We start from the raw sequence: 20179 nt of genomic DNA, 5'->3' as shown, positions 1-20179 counted from the left end.
ATATTGTTAATGAGGATACATCAACATAAGCAAAAATCATCCCAAAGTGTTATTATATGGAATCATACTTAAATTCATCTTTTGGGCCTATGGTCAAAGCAGATCTCTGTGGTCTATAAGCTTTTTATTCAGGGGAAATTTACATACATAAGAACAAACGATCCTCTTTTTGACTTCAGCTTTTCCAGATATGAAAACGAAATTTCTTCAAGTTCAATTTCATCTTTGAAAGTCGATCTGGTCCCCCTTCTAAAAACTTTATGTGGCATTTATTATTTGCAGATTATCTCTTTCAAATGTTGACCGCGGCTACGTCTCAGAAGGTCCACCCGTTCAGTCCAATTTTTTATGACCCGTTCGAGCATTTCGATTTTTAACTTTACGCGTGATGTTTTGATGAATCGAAGCGTGATTGTTCGCATTTACTTTAGACTTTACAAATCCCTACAGGAAAAAGTCAAACGGTGTAATAGCACCCGATCTTGGTGGTCAATCTGCTCACCGAAGTGTTTTCTCAATAAATCCATTGATTAATGAGATGTGTTGGAGAATTGGCTCGAAAATGTCGGATCTTCTTGGAACTTTTTAAGAGCCCAGAGGCTTCAGTTCTTGCACAAGCTGTATTTTTTACCCTTTCAATTTAAGATCTTGCCATAAAATGCGCCAAGTCGTTCCATACGTCAGTCCGTGTACACTCTCAGCTACGGCTAGTATATTTTCGTTACTGCGTACTAGACCTGGTTTATTCAGTCGATTATTATTCAATAACACAACCCGACAAAATTAAAAAAAAAAACAGATCAGGTTTTCAGGCCATAAGTTAAGTGGAGGGTATAAAACAGCTATTTCATGAAAACTAGAGCTGATAGAGACAAACTGATTACAGATTTGAATTCATCGCACCCAAATTAACTAGAATCAGTTGATAAATTCAAAGAAGCAAATTGAGTGTTGGCCTGTGTAATGAATGCTGGGTCCCAACATGGGTGATTGGTGTTGCGAATAGTATACTCAGTAGGCCAATTATGCCGACCATAAGTTGAGCGAAGCGCGAGGAATACATTCTTTACAGGACGTGAGTTTTCATAATAAAGTTGAACAATTTGTGACGTTCTTTAGGCGTAAGTTTTTCCACGATGAAATACCAAGCAGTACTGAACAAAAATGACATGACAGCTGAACACGACTCACACGTGATCTGTCAAAAAAAGGCTATTGAAAAAAGTACCTCTACTTGGATCACCTGTTTTATATAAAAATTTGAATTCTCCTAAAAACTCCCCATAGAAATCCAATATCCATTCGAAAACATAAGTCCTCAGTTAGTAGAATAAAATCACTAAATTTCTCAGAAATTTAAGTACTCATACGACACACGTTATGGTTAAGAACCGGCTCCAAAAATTGTTTGTGTCAAAAATGTTACAACTTACCAAACAACATTAGATCGCAAAAACAACAATCTTTAATCTTTTTTTTTTCTCCATTTCGGACAGAACCCGCTGTCGAGGGAATTACCAACTTTTCCTTCAAATTTAGTTAAAGAATGGTTAGAATAAAAAAATTGCATCTGTATCCTTCTAAGTTCCATTAAATACATATATAAATTTATAGTAAAACCTCTACTCCAATTACCGATGGAACGAAAGCGCTACCAATAGTTCAGTCTCCATTCAATCATAACACAGTAGTGTGGCTCTCAAGCGGTTAATGATTATTACCGAACATTTTGGTGGACATGGAGCTTTACTTCAATTTTTTCTTTATTCAATTTTTTTCTTTACTCAATACATCTTGTGTATAAATAACTTTCGGAGCAATAATATCAATTTGAACAAAATGTATCAAATATCAAAATTATCCGTTTTACGTGCTTTTACTCAAACAATACGTCATTCTGCCAGCAAAGGTGGATCCTCTAAAGATGGAAAAGGTGATTCAAAGTGTGCGCCGTCTGGTAAAGGTGAATCTTCCGGCCCCTCCAAAGATGGAAAAGGCGATTCAAAGAGTTCGCCCGTTATCAAAGGCGGATCCCCCGCTGGGAAGAGTGGGTCAAAGTGTGCGCCGCCTAGCAAAGTTGCGGCCTCAGCCTCCGCTTCCGCTAAAGATGGAAAAGGTGAGTCAAAATGTGCACCTATAGAAAAATTAGATCTATGTGAATCTAAAAAAGGAGAAAAAGGAGGAAAAGATGCAAAAGCAAGTCGATGTGGCGGTGTACCAACAACTGACAAGAAACCCGAAATTTTGGGTGGCGCTGTAAGAGAATCCAGTTGCAAGCCAAAGAAAAAGCCGCCAACAAAAGGTATGTTCAAAGCTCTCTACTTAAGTTCATATTTGTAATTGTGTAGGTTGCGGTCAGTGGTGGTAAAAACTAAATATATTAAATTATCAAATGCGTCAGAGTAGGAATCCGAAACTTCTTCTCTTATTATAAAGCAGGGATCGCTGTTATAAAGAATGGTAGGAATAGAGTTTTCATCCCTCTAAATATTTTGACCGATGAATATATTGCTTCGTGCATTCAAGATCAAAAGAGGAAAAAGTTTTGTTTACAAATACTATACAAGTTTGACAGCTCGAAAGATCATGACTTTATCGAGTTGAAGAGTACTAAGTTCTTTATAGTTCGTGGTCAATAACGAAATTAAGCATTGATCAAATGGATCCCCGATATACTATGCGTCTGTTTTTCTCTTATTTGAGGTGTGTAAAATGAGGGTTTCTATAACTTTTGTTGACTACCGTGCACCTGAATGGTTCTATGAAAGGATTTTTGAGGTTAGAAATGTACTATATATATATTTGCCTCACCGACTGTTTTTTCTTATAGTGAAAACTTGTTTCTATACTTTAATAATAAGTATTTCACCTTAACGCAACTTAATAACCAAAATTCCGACAATTATATATTATATATGGTATGTACATATACCCATTACTTATCATTCAAGGCACCAGCACGGCGGGAACATTCCGAAAAATTTGTTTATTCGCCGTTTTACCAGCTGTCGTATTGCTGAATATGTTGATACTCACAACGAGAACCCATCCGGAACGTCCAGAATTCAAAAAGTGGCCACATCTATATAAGCGTGACAAACCCTTCCCCTGGGGTGATGGAATCAAATCGTTCTTTCACAATCCACATACCAATGCGTTGCCTGATAGCGGCTATGAAGACGAGTAAGAGCGAATGTGTCTTTATTTTTCGAATATGTACAATATATTTCATCAAAATGTCAAGTAAATGTACAAAATAAATTAACATTTTTTTATATCCGGTATATAATCGCAATTGATATCCGGTTGTTGTTTCATATTAATGGGTGGGCATTCAATGCAACAAACATTGTCCTTGGCCGAGCTTTTCAAGAGATTGTCGATATTTTCAGCCTTTGAGGTTCTCGGAGCAGTTTGAGCGGTTGCTTCGGCTTTGCTTACAGTTTCCGGCACCGCTGTTTGTGGGGGAGGATTGGGCTTACCCCAGAACTCCTACGAGGAAGAAGGTTTAGTTTTCAATAGCAATCTGAAACTTAATTTTCTAAAATATATTTTTTGAACTCACCTGCGGCACATCCCATATGATAATAGCACCATCCACACTGCCGGTAACAAATAATCGACCGTTCGGACTAAAAGCACAACTGAGTACGGGCGATGAGTGTTCATAGCCGGCACAAACCGTTATGCCACGATTATAGTCCCACATCTGCGAAAACATTACACACACATTCCCACATAATATTAAAGGCAATCTTCAAAACACCACCAACCTTAACAGTTTGATCACTTGATACCGTTAGAAAGTAATCACCTGTCGCATTGATGTCCAAAAAGTTGATCGAGTTCTTCTTCGTGCCGTGAAGTTCACGTATAAGACTGCCATTGTAAACCATCCAATAGCTAATGCGTCCATCGGAACCACAGGCGAGCAATTGAACACCGGTCGGAAAGTAGCGAGCACACATAAACTGTGTATTAGAGGTGACGACGAATTTACGGGTCATGCGACTGGAGAAAATAAACATAATTAGTTGTTGTTGGTTGTTAAGGCACTTCACATACTTTACATCCCAAATAACGCAAGAGCCATCCACACAAGCGGATATAATTTCAGTATCCAAATGATTGAAGTCTAGTGACGATATCGGTCCAGAATGATCCTTTAAAACGCCAATTAAGCTCTGTCGGTATGGTTCAATTTTCCATACACGCACTTGCCCCTCAACACCACCGGTGACAAGTAAGCGGCCAGTCGATGAGACCCGCAAAGCACTGCACCCTATAAATTGTATATTCTGTGTTAAGGGATACCTTTACTGTATTCATACGATCTATCTACATACAGGAAAATATTTTCCTGACTTTAAAAGCTCTAAACGCTAAACTTTGTAGGAGCTTTGAGACATTTTCCTTATATTACTTTTTAAATCTTCTGAATATGTCAGATGAGGGAGCTATGCATACCCTAATTATGTCACTACTTAGCTCAGTGATGTTAATCTTCAAATTTGATCCTTAAATAAGCTCAGTTTCCGAACCAATTTTGGGGACTTTCTAATCGGGGTATGAAGGAAGTTTAAAAAGCATTCCTTTTACGATTTAAAAGACTTCTCTTTCCATTTCTTTAATGACGCCAAAAACAAGAATGTTACATATAGTGAGTATGACAGTTTGGGTCCGTTACTTATTGTAGAGACCTTTTGTGCGAAAAATACATTAGTTTGTGACGTCATACAAGAAATGAGTTGAGAAAACTTTACTTCAAAATAAACTTGACCGATCGCATATATAATATAGTATGGTATTTATCATTCTTGATACCATATGTATGTGCCCCGCGGTTAATATAGCTTCGACAAAAGAAATACTCTCGAACCAATACTTCGTTTCGAACCGATATGTCCGAACAGTGTCTTTCTGTCTTATTTGCATAACAAAATATCTACTATATATATATATTGTCTAGTTTGGTTGGGAATCTGATAATAGGGTCTCCCAAATAAAGCGGTACGAAAAACATTAAAATAGAGATTTAAGGAGTAGATCAGATAATTCATTACACAATTTTGGAAAATAGCAATGGAGCAATTGAGTGATACGCGATGAAAGACCACCCTTGGACTGGGTTCTGATAACACACTTCAGAGTCTCTACATAAAACTACGGCATAAGGCTCACCTTTATTATGCGCATTCGGTATGGCATATATCAAGCGTCCCGTTATGGGCGTAAATGCACGAATAACACCATCATTCCAAGCAGATACAATGCTGCTGCCATCGTTGGCAAACTGTAAGGAAACACACTTGAAGTTATAGACCATAATACGTAATATCTCCTGTAAACGTCCGATCGACCAAATTCTTATGCTCTGATAGCCAGCAGAGGCAAAAACTGTCGATAAATTTCTGTGAAGAAAAAATGTAGTTTAAAAGCAACGTATAACTGTCAAATGGTATTCGTTAGTGTGACATCTGTCAAACCAACTGTGACGTAATTAACAATATTGATTAAGGTGTACAGATATCTTACTTGGGAAACACAATTTGATTAACTGGCTTGCGATGGCAGGTTCGCAACAATTTACACGAGAATTTTACAATATTCAGAAACCATATTTCATTTTGATCGGTAGACACTATGAACTCATCGGTTGTTGTTTTGGTTCTGACCAAAGATGTCACCGCAGCATATACATTGGCGCGCTTGAGCTGGAGATGAAATAAGGAAGTCTTACATGCAATGTAATGACATGTATTTTGTGTTATACCGTTCGAAATATGGGCCAAGTTGGAGAAGGATAATTCTTCATCATTTCCAGCGTAACATCCTTCCGTTCTTCCACCAACTCCAAGGTGCCATCTCCGGCGCCAACCAATATCAGTCCCTTCTTCACAATGCACAAGTGACGCACACCATTGACATAACGTTCACAATCCTTGCCGTACGGCTTACGCGGATTATGCTTTCCAAAAGCGCCCAACATCGACGCGGTCATACCGATCTGCGTAACATTTACCGGATCGCAGCACTTGAGTGCGACCTTGACGATATCACCCGTCATTGTGCCCAAGTAGAGGTATTCATCCTTCTCATCCACTTGCATGCCTGTATAGATGCGTTGAAGCTTGCCCACATGCATATCATGAACATGAAGTTTCTTCTGCTCCCGCTGAATGCTCCACATGCGCAGATGTCCTACATAGAGGGTACCATCAATCATATATATACATAATTCTTAAAAGTAAATTCATCGAGCTATGGACACTTACGATCACCAGCGACAATAAAATGAGACGGACTGTTATGTAGAGAGCAAACGGTGAGTGCGTTACCGGATATTGAACGAGCGGCCGGTGTCTGACATATTGGTGTACTAAGGCGGAACAAAATTATAAAATAATTATATAAAAAATAAATTTATGAAATAGTTTGAAAATCAGTGTGGGTTCCCGAAAACAGGGTTTGAGTATGTGCATATGTATGTATCCAGGAAGCACTTAGGCTCACCACGGGATAGCGCCAATATCGCGCGTAGAGTGTTCAATTCTTGCTGAAAGGTTGCACAGGGAAATCAATGAGACGCTGTTTTTCTCCTCGCATGTCGGTGTATGTTGAGCTACGGTCCCGAAAGTCGTACCACGGAAAAACATGACAAAAATACATATATTGGTTAGGGTCCGCCATTATTTTTTATATTGAAGGTTCGTAAACTAGCTGAGGCTGTATACATCTCAAAAGATCACCAGGGTCATATCCTGTTTGAAATACTACATCCAATAAACATGATGACCATCTATTTTTGCGATTCATAAGTGCGAGGTTAGAAAGCTCCACTATACTAAATTACTGAAGAAGAGAAATGTGGTATTTCACCTTGACAATGCACTGATTCACACTTCCGCTGTCCCTCAACCCTTTTGGTCGAATTATGCTACAAACTGCTGAGTATACTCCATCTACTGTGTTCGCTGCGCCATATTTTTTGAAAAATCAGGCAGAAATTTTAATCGAAAGAGCAAGTTATGACCACGGACACCTACAGACCCGCAGAAAGCGGAGTTTTCAATACATTTAAAATTTAATAATAAATCCCAACTTCCATTTTTCTAAAATTTGCCTCTTACTTTTGTAGACTTATACATAAGTAGCCATTGAATACATCTCGTATCATGTAGTCAAAGCCAACCTCTTCCTGTAAACCTCTAACGTGTTTAATTCTGGACTCCAAAAAGAGTACTAAGAATTTCTTTCGACTAAATTGTTGCTTAAATACTTTCTTTTTTTGTCATATGTTTGCAAACATTTTCTTCTAATTATCCATGACTTTAATCGAACAACTCACCGCGCTTCAGTGTCCAACACAATTACGGTGCCATCATCTTTTCCACCAACAGACACCAGACACTTTTCATCTGCCGTAAAGGAAATCGATTGTACCAAAACCTTGTGGAGATCATGACGAGCCAATTGCTTGCGTGTGGCGAAATCCCACATAATCACGTAAGCCGGAAAGCCCATGTGATTCCGCTGTCCAGAAGCTAAATATTGTCCACTGCCGCGCACAATTATGAAATATTGCAAATCACAATATTATTTAAATATAAAGGTTTCTCTTATTCTTCCATACCTTTTACTGATGGTCAGGCAGGAGACGGCGTGTGTGTGTCCACTTAAGAACTCTTGCTTATTATTCAGCGTATTCGCGATACCGATTTTGTTGCCAAGCGAGTATATCATGCTCACCTTGTCGGGATGCAACTGGACTCCATTTTCGACCTTACCGTTAGCACCGAAAATAGCGCGCGGCTCCAATTTTTTCACTTCAACCAACAGATCAGACATTTCGTGTGTTTTCTTTAGTGTTTTATATTAATTTTTAAAATATTGAACACCGTCCAAATCAGTGAGCGGAAAGATATATGTATTTTAGCAAAATAAATGTATTTACACAAAAATATGTATATATTTTCTACAATTGTAGGATATGTTAGAAAAACGTATAAATGTGAAAAGTTTTCCAAGTTGTCAGAATGCTGTTCAATTTAAATTCAACATAATGTTTTGAAATTGTCTTTATTTTGTTTTTTTTTTACTGTCCAAGGTGTATAATTACTGTGCAATAAAAGTTCAAATTGATATTGAAACATGACCTGGTATAGCCGGAATAGAAGGTCTGACATGGTTACCTCGTTAAGTTGTTTGGTTGTCTAAACAATAAACAAATACTGAAATCCCACCGAATTGTAAATGCAGTAGCCGTTATGAATAACGGAAATGTAAGACCATTGAATACTCGCACCCCTTTAACCGTTATGTACAACGAAAAGCAATTGTAAACAGCCTAAGGGTGCACTGCTTGCTTGAATGATTCAGTTGAGAGTGTGGCTGCAGCTCAGTTCTTCCAGAGGGCAGTTCTTAAGTGTGAGTATACATAAATAATATGACCGTCAACATCGGTGTCCTATTTCTTGGTCAAGAGGTAGCAATGCCGCTCAGAACTCACCTTTCAATAACCTTTGTTTTGTATACAATTGTAATTGAGAGTACAATCTCTTGTAAAGAGCAGAAGTTTGCTTAGAAATCATAACTGCAGTCATCTAGAGGGTGAAGTGGAACCTCCTCCTTGGAACACCAAGAGAACATTCCTACAATACTTTTACGACCTCCAACAATATACATATATCGAACACTTACACAGTGAGACTCGTATGCTTCCAGTAAAGGAGCAAAATGAACTCCACTCGAAGCAGTTTCTGCTGGGGTTTTTTCGTAGGAACCATACAAACCATTCCTGCAGTCGCCTGCTTGAAGCGGAACTGGAACTGTTCCTAGGAACATCAAGAGGTCTTTCCTTAAGTACCCGACGTCGAACAGACTTCGGACGCAACAAAATTAAGACATCCGCTGATCGCCATAAACACCTTCACCAACTCCCTCTCAAAGAATAGCGTACTTGGAGTCAAACCACCAGCATTGCAGACGATGAGCTCGAGTTGCGGCGAGAATCGAGAGTGACCCTTGCGCAGCTTCATTCTTTATACCGTAGCAGGTTAAACTCCTTCTTTTCCAAAATCGACCCCCACATACCAAACATATGTCCAGCATGCAAAAAGTCCCCGCATGACTCTAACCACCTCTTTGCATGCCGAACTAACCTTACACATCTGACAACCCTCTCCCTATGGTCCGACTCCGTCGAAAGAGCAAGTTTTTTTTTGGCCTTCCGTTGGATGATAACAACAACCTAAACATATAACTGGCATACCTAAATAGAAGCGTTGAGCGGCGAATTGACGCCAAAGCGGTTTCCGTAAATAAAGCGGAAACTTTTCTTGAAATTCTGACTTAAATTATACAATTAGTACAAAAGAAATACAATGCAAAACGAATAAATTTATTAATAATACTTTCATACATTTGTGCAAGCATTAAACATCGAATTCAATTACAAAAAAAAATGCAATAATAACTTCTTAACTTGCTGTCCAAATCGAATTTTTCAAACCTCAGCTTTGTTGCTGCATTTATTTAGGTTTGCGTCATACAAAATCTATGGGTATGATGAGTTTTTGACAGCAATTTGCCGATGCCGCGTTAATATAGGGACGGCAGTAAAGAGTTAGCATACAGAAAACTTTAATATGTTAAGTCAATTCAAGCATTTATAAATTTTTAGTTCATTCTTTCGGTGTATAACCAATCTATTACATTTTAAAGAACTGCATTAGCAACCCTGTTTAGTTGATGAGAGAAAAGTCACTACATTTCAGGAGAGACCCGGCAGCTGTCATTTTCAACAAGAAAAAAATTAAGATAAGAACTACGAAACGCCTGCACAAAAGCATTTGGAAAAATTAATAAATAAAAATGCTCGTGCTTAATTCTTTTATTCTGTGACGAGCAACAAGGTGTGAACATTTGTTTAACCGCCAGAGCGCGTAATAATTGTGCACAAATGAATTGAGCGTTCCTGAAAAAAAACTAAAGCCAAAAAAGTTCCACAGTTGCATATAAGAAAACTTCGTTTGCATTTATCAATTAAAAAACGTGCAATTTTTGCAAATTTAAAGTGTATAAAATAAAGTGCATAATTAACTTAATATACAACTAAAATGGATACATTAACCGTGATGAAAGTGTGTTGTATCGGTGCTGGATACGTTGGTGGCCCGACTTGTGCGGTTATGGCGCTTAAGTGTCCCGATATACAGGTCACGGTAGTGGATAGAAGTTCCGAAAGAATAGCGCAATGGAATTCTGAAAAATTGCCTATTTATGAGGTAAGTCTTTTTATATCAAATCACAAAACACCTTTTAACAGTTTAGTAAACAAACACTGAATTGATTTGCCAACTATACTGTATTCAAAAAGAGAACATAATTTTGTAAATATGTTTAAAAAGATTAAAAACCTGTTGTGCGTGATTCAAAGCTGACTAAGTACCACAGTCAGCATCTCTTTGATTTCTGACTGTTTGGCGTGGTTAGCGCTTATTTACAGTAAGGTCAATGTCACGGGAACATGTGTTTTGCTTCTTTTAATTAAGATACTTACATATATGTACATACATATGTATATACGTACATATATGCTATGAACTATGTAAAATTGATTAACGAGAAATTCATTTACTCCAAAATTTAAACTGATTTAATTTAACTATCCTGCTTATATAATAATAATGACACATAATAATCTCAATGCAATCTTTGCTTTTCTGCTTTCTTAACAACAAAATTGCGTTTGTGCAAAATTAACTATTAAGATACACATATTTTTTTTAATGTTTTTTGTTAAAATAAAATTGTTTATTTACAGCACTTAGCTGTTATCTTTTTTCAATTCAGCGCATTACAAATGTGTTCTTAACGCGTGTAGTATAATTAGTCTTAAACTAATAATAAATATTAGTAAATTGAGTTTTCTGTTCTGATAAGGATAAACGTAAAGGTACATATATACATATATATGTATTTTATTTTTTTAATATGTATGCAGGTAACTAAAATATTAACAGATATTTCGCGTTCAGGTGTTTTTGTTCCCAAGTATTTAATTGGTGTTTCTTTTGTCAATCCACTTCTAATGCTCTCACCTAGTTAACTTTTAAGTCTTCAAATTCTTTTTTCTTGTAATTTGCATGTTAACTGTATAAAACGTGCTTTGATTTCATAACAAAGAAAAAAATAATGGAAGGGCTAAGTTCGGATGTAACCGAACATTTTATACTTTTGCATCTTTCAAAAATACCTGCCGGCTATATATCTTCAGGTGTTGGCAATATTGGAAAATGTAGCGAAAAGGTTCCACTTCATTGTTCGACGAAATCCTGAATAGATTGCTATCAAAGCGATAATTATACTAAATCATTCTCAATCGATTTGTATCTATTTCGAATAATGACGTTTTGTGGACGTGGGAGTGGTCCGTTTACGCCCATCTACGATCTTGTCCTTACTTTTTTGCCAAGGAACATGTTCATCAAGCTTCATTGAAATATATTAATTTTCACTAATGTCTAATGAGTACAACTCGTCGCGTCATCCTCATTATTTATACATACATATTGTATTTAAGTAATACAAACAACCGTTAGGTAAACAAAACTATTATACCTTGTAGCAACATGTTGCAAGAGTATAAAAAATATAAAACATGGGGGTACTAAAACCTATACACATAGTAGAGCACCGGCAAAAAATTTTATAGAAAGAGGAAGCGAAATGAAATAAATAAGTTTGCAAAAATTGGATAAATCTGTGAAATTTATTGTGATCAATAGAGAGTTATGCGAGAATGAGGTACAGAAAGCAAACAAAATATGTTATTATGGAGGCATGTATGTAAGTAAATATACAAATGTATAAACAATTCAAGTTCTTCAAGCACATGTGAGCACTGAGTCAATGAACTAAAAAAAGTGCATTGTTTTGTACATTGTACACAATTTCAAATATACATACACATGTAGTTTCAACAAAAATGTAAGGTTTTGGGTACTATGAGAATGTGTCGTCTTTTAATAACTAGAAATCACCTCATCGCCGGAATTAAAGTTTTTTCCAATATTTAATTTACAACAAATTTATACATATACACATATATACACATGTATGTATACATAGCTAAAAGCATTACAGGTCAGGGCCTTTGAAGTATGATTTATTGTTCATTCTCCTCCTCTGTACAATACAAAAAATTATAAAGATATATCTACATACATATGTAAGTAATTGTGAGATGTCTAGTGATTAACACATTAGAAGATAACAGAACACGAATAATTTTCTTTAAGAGTACACATTTATAATAGTATTATCAAATACATATGTATATGCACAACTCTCACTGTCATTTATTTATATAATAATTTTAAATACAAATTTTATCATTTTATAGTTAGTAGTAGTTTGTAAAAAAATACATACGCATAGTAGTACATACATACAAATATAATAAATCTTATTACAACATATATGTACATACATACATATATTTACTCTTATTATCCCAATAGAGTAAGCAAATTATTAGCCTTAGAAGTGGCAAAAAAAATTGATTATGTAATTTTTCATACATATAAATCAAATAAAGTTAAGTGCCGTAAAATACAAATTTATATTTATAATTAAAACCCAAGCATAACCAAGTACGGCCTTGATACACGTCATACTTAATAGTTGATCATCAATATTTCATTGAAGTCATCAATGTCAGGTATAATCGTACATACATATGTATGTATATTAATTGTTAAACTTCTTGGGTATAAAATTCTTTTAAACAAATAAGTACTATATGTACACACATACATATGTACATACAGTGTGCCAAAAGTTTAGTTGACTCGAGTGCTGCAATGCCTTCACAGCATAAATATTTTTTTTTAAGATAAAGCTGTATGCAACACAGACAAAATATTATGTTATTTCAAATTAAAAAAAAAAAAACTATTATATTTGTAGAATGACGTTTTTAATACGTTAAAAATCAACTATAAAAGTTGTATATTTTTTGTTTTCATTATAAAAATATTTCAATATGTATTTCATTTGTGTTTTGCTTATTCAAATATTTTTAATATTTTATAATCAAATATATGTAAGTACGTAATACAGAACTGTGTTTCCCCACATAACAAATATTAGTTTATATTAGCTTGATAAAGATAAACAATAAAATAATAATATGTAATAGCAATAATATTATATTAGTACTGACGTATATGGCTAGAACATATTTTTTTATAAATTCTTGCGTGTACTTTTATTGCTAAATTTCATTTTTATTGACACAGCAGTTTTGTTAAGTCCACAATTCTGCAGTTTTGTTTTTATTTATTATAACTTTCTTGTGAGCTCATTTGAGTTCAGCGGGTTGACATATAGTAAATATCACGGACACAAATCAAACTATACTTATAAAACTAATTAAGTCTATGACTAATAACATAAATCACTAATTATTATTATAATTCAATCACAATCTGGTCTAACGATGAAAGTGCGATGCGCAACATATTTTTATATAAAGTTTGGTTCCGTTTACAACTTAACTCTTTATTAATTGGTTTCTTTTTTGTTTTACGGCAATTGATAATGATCAACATAACAGCAATTAAAAACTACATAAATGCACATACACATGTATGTATGTGCTGCAATCGAGCAGCGGATGCATCGGAAGCACCAAGTCTAAATAAATAAATAAAACATACTGAAATTAATCACAAGAAGAATAAGAGTAACAGTAATTCTTTTAATAATTAGTTCTTGAAAATGCTTTAAGGTTACAGTCCTTCGCCGTGTATAAATCCAGGCCATTAAGAGTTTGGAGGTTACTTTTACACTGGTATTTAGTCGAGACTTGTATTTACGTAGGTCATGGTTAGCTTTAGAGCGTTGCCACTTTTATTATTATCTATCAATTGTTTATTGTCAATCGTTAATGAATTATTTTTATGGCGTATACATTTTAGCGATCTTTCTACAAGTTCAATAACCGAAATTTCTATTCCGCTTAGCCTAATTCGACATAAATTTAATGCAATCGCTTATAGTTCACGGTATTATAGTATTAATGTATAAATGTTTTGTTGTTATCTATCATTGTTAATAATTTGGCTCTTATATACTAGAAATGTTGATAATAAAATATATACGTGCACACATGCACACATACACGGCTTATATAATTGATACCGCCGTATAATCTATTAGACTGTAGTAAATTATTTTTAGGTAGAATTTAATTTACCCAAGAAAATTATATGGTTGATAAAGTATACCAACATAATTATCCAATATACGTATAGTAGTAGTAGTTGTTAAGGAAATTCCGAAGTTTTTTGTTTAAACTGAAGTACAATTGAGTTCTGAATATAACATTATTCAAGTGGCCTCCACGACTTCTTTTGCATGAACGAATTCGATGAACCCCATTTTCGAGTACTTTTTGCACTAAATCAAGTCGTATGTCATGAATAGCCCGTTCAATATAAGTACACATACATACATATATATTTAAACAAATATATACGAGAATGTTAAAGCATTAGATACTTCCATAAGAACATACAAATATTAAGATCTTTAAAATTCTCTTTCTATATTTTTATTTTAAAACACTTAAAACAGCTTTGAAGCCGTAAAACCCAGTTAATCATGCCCACGCCTAATCCAAGTTTCCTTACACTTCTTATGAGCCTCGGCTGGGATGACCTTCAGTGCATTCAGCGAATATTGAGTTTTTTCGGTTCCGGCTCTTTTTTGGAGCTCCATACGCTAGGTTTTTCAACAGTTTGACCTTAATGTTTTCAGTTACGTTGTCAAGCATCAGATTGTAACCTCTACTCGACGCCGGTTTTGCAAAACATTCATGTCTTTTGATACGTCTGCAACATATTCAACGATTCCGTACCCGTGATTCTATTGGAACACACAAAATTTCTCGGAAACTCGCAAACACAAACTTTTGAGTCGTAAACAAATAGCTTTTAAACAAACGCTAATTGACATATAGAGACCAAACTTCACACTAACAAGAAAAGGGTTTACCAAAATAATTTTAAATCTGCATTTTTTATCGATTGGATTTGCGGTTTCGCAGTTTAAATGGACCAGTTCGGGTCAAATGTACATATGTAACCAAAACAATCATGATTCATTTCCTATCACTCCATTCAAAATCGATTATGATTTTAAAATATTCAAGAAAAGAATTTGCTTTTTGTACGTTTTATATAATCTCGCTAAACTGTTATCCCGCATACATATATATACGTACATACATATGTATATACATAAGTATAAATAAATTTCATGGAATTATTAGAATAGCTTCAAAATGAGTGCCATATCAAATTTAACTAAATTTCCAGCAGTGTTGCGTATGGATGCCTTATCGCAGAGCAGTTTCTCTAATTACGCACACATTTCCGCTTTGGTATGCATTGTATCTTTTGCGCGCGCACACACACGCTTTTCTATGCATATTCTAGCTAACACAAACTTTTATTATCAACCAGTTCCATTGCTTTATCTGGCCATTATTTTGACTTTATACATACATACATAGATTCTATACAAGTACTCTGTTTACTTAAGCGCTTTTGCTTTTGCAAGAAAAAGTACTCAGTTAAATCTTTTACGAAGCGTTTCACTTGAAATAATTTCACATGGTCACTTCCTAAACGTATCTCGAAACACACTTTCATACATACAAACACGCTCCGGTACTTGCATGTGAACATTTAAGCGTTCTTAGTCAGCACGAATCGAAAATGTAGCTTTCATGAAGTATTTTATCTTCAGCTGGAATTGTTTACTGCAAACACATACATATGTAAGTACTATATGTAAATATGTATGTACTTGAAAAAGTTAGACGTAAAAGTTTACAAAGTAGTTATATTGCCTACAAAGACATATGGATGTATGCAGAATATTATTTAGTAACGACTTCGTGCGGGTATTCGTATTCATAATTGCAGCTACAACTAAATATGCAATTTTATTTTGCACAAAGAATATGCTCATACATACATACATACATATGTACATACCATACATATTTATATAACTGTATATATCCATGTACAATTTCTTACGCAAAGTCAATAATACAAATTTTTGTACAGACAATATTCTAAATGAGCAGCGAAAAACCGCCACTCGGCGCCGTTGCTGCCTAACACCCTGTATGTGCGCAAAGTCATGGGAAGAGACGTGTGGCGTTATTCCCACTTAAGAATTTGTTTGATTTTTTCACGCAACAATTCATTTATATTTCGTACACGTTTCCGTTATTGTTAATTGAACCTCATTGGTTTGTTTGGCTGTGTGCTCGCCAATTCAGATTTGTTGGCCATTTATTAATAATTTAAACGCGTAGACCCTTGACTTTTGAATTTTTTGTGCTTATAGGAAGGTGCTCATGTACATACATACATACATACATATGTATATACATATGTAGTACTAAAATCGTGTTGAACTATTTGTCCCAAAAAGCGTTTAATTGCGGTTTGTAATAGTTTGGTCTTCATACATAGTACAAAATATTGTATTTTCATATGTACATATGTATGTACATATATACATACATATATTAATAAATTTATATTTCATGTAATAAATATCAATTTTATTACCTTTTAATGTAATATTAATAGCCAATTAAACTATTTTTGATAACAACTTTTTGCTTTTCTTTTTAGCAAAAAAAAATCATTAATTATTAAATTGCATTTTTTTCTAATTTTTAGCCTGGCTTAGATGATGTCGTCAAAAAATGCCGCAATATCAATCTGTTCTTCTCCACTGATATCGAAACTGCCATCAAAGAAGCCGATCTGATATTCATATCGGTAAATACGCCAACAAAAAACTTCGGCAACGGCAAGGGTATGTATACATGTCTGGCTAATACTAAGAAGTACAAGCATATATGTTTGTTTATAGTTCTAAAACATTACCAATAATCAAACTTATTAAAATTCGAAGGTCGTGCTGCCGATTTGAAGTATGTTGAGAGTGCGGCGCGCATGATCGCTGAGATCGCGCAATCGAATAAGATAGTGGTGGAGAAGAGTACGGTACCAGTGCGCGCTGCCGAGAGTATAATGCATATACTGCATGCCAATCAAAGGCCTGGCATTCGTTATGATATACTCTCGAATCCTGAATTTCTTGCCGAAGGCACAGCCATTGAAGATCTGGTGCATGCCGATCGTGTGCTAATTGGCGGTGAGGAAACGCCCGAGGGACACAAAGCGGTTGAAAAGTTATCCTGGATTTATGAACACTGGATACCGAAAAAGAATATACTCACAACGAACACTTGGAGCTCAGAATTATCGAAATTAGCGGCAAATGCATTCCTAGCGCAACGCATATCGAGCATTAACTCATTGTCGGCTGTATGCGAGGCTACGGGCGCGGATGTTTCTGAAGTGGCGCGTGCAGTGGGGTTGGATTCACGCATTGGCGCGAAGTTCTTGCAAGCGTCGGTGGGTTTTGGTGGTAGTTGCTTCCAGAAGGATATTTTGAATTTGGTATACATATGCGAGGGTCTCAATTTGCCGGAAGTGGCGGCGTATTGGCAACAAGTGATTGACATGAATGAGTATCAGAAGTCGCGGTTTTCGCAAAAGGTAATATTCAATAGCTAGATGGTTCTTGCAAATGACATTTTACATATATTCTTTTAATTTGCATACAGATCATTGAGAGTCTCTTCAATACGGTCTCAGATAAACGCATTTCTATCTTCGGTTTCGCTTTCAAGAAAAACACTGGTGACACACGTGAAACGCCAGCCATAACGGTGTGCAAAACACTGCTGGAGGAGGGCGCCAAGCTGGACATTTACGATCCAAAGGTGGAACCCGAGCAAATAATCGACGATCTAACACATCCGTGTGTAACGGAATCGCCGGAAAATGTCAAAAAGGCCGTGCAAATACATAGCGATCCCTATAGCGCGGTGCGTGGCACACATGCGATTGTGCTTTGCACCGAGTGGGATGAATTTGTGGTAAGCTCTTAATCAGTACAATTTGAGTATTTGAAATATCGTGGTGAATTAACGGTTTTTTTCTACCACTCACAGACATTAGACTATAAACGAATTTACCAGTCAATGATGAAGCCAGCATATATATTTGATGGACGTAAAATTCTAGATCATGAGAACTTGCAACAGATCGGTTTCCACGTGCAAACAATTGGCAAACGCTATCAACGAAACGGTTTAATGCCCTCCTGGGGCACTGTGCCACAATTGTAGAATTAAGCCAAATGTTTGCAAAGTCTTCACAAGTGAAGTGACAAATAAGTTGATAATGAAACGCCAAGTTGCTGAAAAACAAAACGAAAAAATGTTTCCGAACACTTTAAAGTGTAGCCTATATACAGTATTTATTTTGCTGTAACATTTATCATTGTAAATATTGACTAAATATGTGTGTACATGTATACGTCTAAAAATGTATTTTATATAATAACACAAACAACACGTTGTATTAAGCATATTTAAAGTTTAAATGCGTCGCCGTTAAAAACCGCCATGCATACTACAACCATTCTATTCATACCACCATGCGTGGCGAAATTAGTTATATCATTTCCTGCCAACGGTACTTACATAAGTGAATGCAATTTTGTATTGTGTTCAATTTACATAAAGGTATTTCTGAATACATAAAATCATGCACTGAGCTTGCATTTTTGCTCGTTCTAATTCATTTTGCAATAAAAAAAAACATTGAAATATGCGTGAAATTCCAATTATGTATGTGTGCAGTAACTAAGTACATTTTACGAATATAATAAAAGTATAAACAATAAATTATATTACTTTTGAAACTGTATTTTGTAAGCGACTTTTAAAATGGTATCCTCTTAACTATTTGACGGTACCACAGATAGGAAGTAATTGCTGATAAGCTGAACCACGTTAGTAAGTACGACAAATGCTCGTTACGTAAGGTGACACGTGTTTGTCCACCTATGGGACCGTTGGGTATAGATGACTCATAGGTGGCATCTAACATAATCGGAGATGCGCCAGTTAATGCGCACATTTTTGGCAAATCCCTGAAACAAAAATATATATGTATATAATGCTCACTATTTTTGAGGAATGCAATGCTCACCTGTAGAGAAAAATGCCGCCTTTATGATCTGGAGAGAATTGTGGGCGACTTTCGCCCATGCGTACCACACCAGTTAACTCCACCTCAGTGTCTATTTGACCCGAAATACGCGTTTCCGGTTTGACGTGTTTTCTCGACACCCAGCCCCGATTGATCAAAATTATTTCACTATAAACACGAACGGTCAAGAAATATAACACATAATATAAAAATTTTAGGTTTCTTACTCTCGGTCAGCTAATTTAAAGGGTGTTATTACAAGGTAGCCATTACCCGTATCACGTTGGGAGAATAAACCTCCAGCCGTTTCTCCGCCATCGGGACGTATAAATGAACGAGGGCCCATAAGCATTTCCTTGTCGTGAATAAATTTCCCGCGTACCGAAACCAAGCGATATTCCATGGCGGACAATTCAGAAAAGCTGAGAAACATATATGTGTTAAAAATCTAAATACTTTGTTTTTTTTTTTTTTATAATGTGGATGTAGTTAAATATTACTTATCCGGTAGAGGTACTGGCGGCATTTGCGTTTGCAGCTCTAAGTCTTTTATTAGTTGCTCTTTCCAAGCTTTACGTTTCACCTGCCAACAACCTAGACCAAATGTGGACACAGGCGCGAGCTGATTATATGAAATATTTAGAGATTTTCAAATAATTTTGAGAAGGAATAACTTACTAACAGAAACCAGCCAAGAGGCGTTATTTTTTTGTTACTCTCATAGCGAACAGTAGTGGATCCGTTTCCCCGAGAATATTGCCATCTTTGGTGTCCTGTTGAAAACAATCTTAATGTAGGAGGTTTCTCTCCAATTTTTGCTACTAATTTAATTGGAGTAGATCCCCAATTAATTGTAGTTTTAACTACTCTTAACATTTTTATTATTTTCGTTGCACAACATACAGTAAATAATATTTTTTTATTGTAGTTGCATTCGCCGGTAACACAATCAGCTGATTATAATTTTGCAGTTACCAACTGATTTAAAATAAACAAATTGTAAATACAAATTATAA

General features: G+C 35.5%; 4 protein-coding genes across 6 annotated transcripts; 2 read left to right on the top strand and 2 right to left on the bottom strand.

The window, feature by feature from the left end:
- The first annotated feature begins 1760 nt into the window (after positions 1-1760).
- LOC120779070 lies at positions 1761-3234 on the top strand. Of its 3 annotated transcripts, none has more exons than XM_040111208.1 (3): positions 1761-2116; positions 2174-2302; positions 2952-3234. In XM_040111208.1, exons 1-3 carry the CDS (start codon positions 1840-1842, stop codon positions 3185-3187), a joined length of 642 nt encoding a protein of 213 aa, XP_039967142.1. In that variant the 5' UTR covers positions 1761-1839; the 3' UTR covers positions 3188-3234. The 3 variants fall into 3 exon arrangements, with proteins under 3 accessions (XP_039967142.1, XP_039967141.1, XP_039967140.1); XM_040111207.1 differs by having other exon boundaries at positions 2171-2302; XM_040111206.1 differs by having other exon boundaries at positions 1761-2302.
- On the bottom strand, positions 3187-7998 carry LOC120779072 (cilia- and flagella-associated protein 52). The gene is made up of 10 exons (XM_040111209.1): positions 7634-7998; positions 7349-7558; positions 6276-6379; positions 5774-6201; positions 5536-5714; positions 5182-5411; positions 4066-4282; positions 3774-4011; positions 3566-3709; positions 3187-3492 (listed from the first exon to the last, which is right to left on the bottom strand). Exons 1-10 carry the CDS (start codon positions 7846-7848, stop codon positions 3262-3264), a joined length of 2196 nt encoding a protein of 731 aa, XP_039967143.1. The 5' UTR covers positions 7849-7998; the 3' UTR covers positions 3187-3261.
- A 1814-nt stretch (positions 7999-9812) lies between these two features.
- On the top strand, positions 9813-18856 carry LOC120777644 (UDP-glucose 6-dehydrogenase). The gene is made up of 5 exons (XM_040109095.1): positions 9813-10286; positions 16773-16911; positions 17011-17660; positions 17729-18043; positions 18119-18856. The coding sequence occupies exons 1-5, from the start codon at positions 10119-10121 to the stop codon at positions 18293-18295; spliced, it is 1449 nt and encodes a 482-aa protein (XP_039965029.1). The 5' UTR covers positions 9813-10118; the 3' UTR covers positions 18296-18856.
- Positions 18408-20093, bottom strand: LOC120777645 (SURF1-like protein). Its single transcript, XM_040109096.1, has 5 exons — positions 19842-20093; positions 19664-19785; positions 19391-19585; positions 19164-19331; positions 18408-19104 (listed from the first exon to the last, which is right to left on the bottom strand). The coding sequence occupies exons 1-5, from the start codon at positions 20037-20039 to the stop codon at positions 18894-18896; spliced, it is 894 nt and encodes a 297-aa protein (XP_039965030.1). The 5' UTR covers positions 20040-20093; the 3' UTR covers positions 18408-18893.
- Positions 20094-20179: the final 86 nt, after the last annotated feature.

Source organism: Bactrocera tryoni, chromosome 5 (genome assembly GCF_016617805.1).
Source record: "Bactrocera tryoni isolate S06 chromosome 5, CSIRO_BtryS06_freeze2, whole genome shotgun sequence".
NCBI classification, from domain to species: Eukaryota; Metazoa; Arthropoda; class Insecta; order Diptera; family Tephritidae; genus Bactrocera; species Bactrocera tryoni.
The sequence above is the reverse complement of the archived record's forward strand: the minus strand, read 5'-3'. Positions and strand labels throughout refer to the sequence as shown.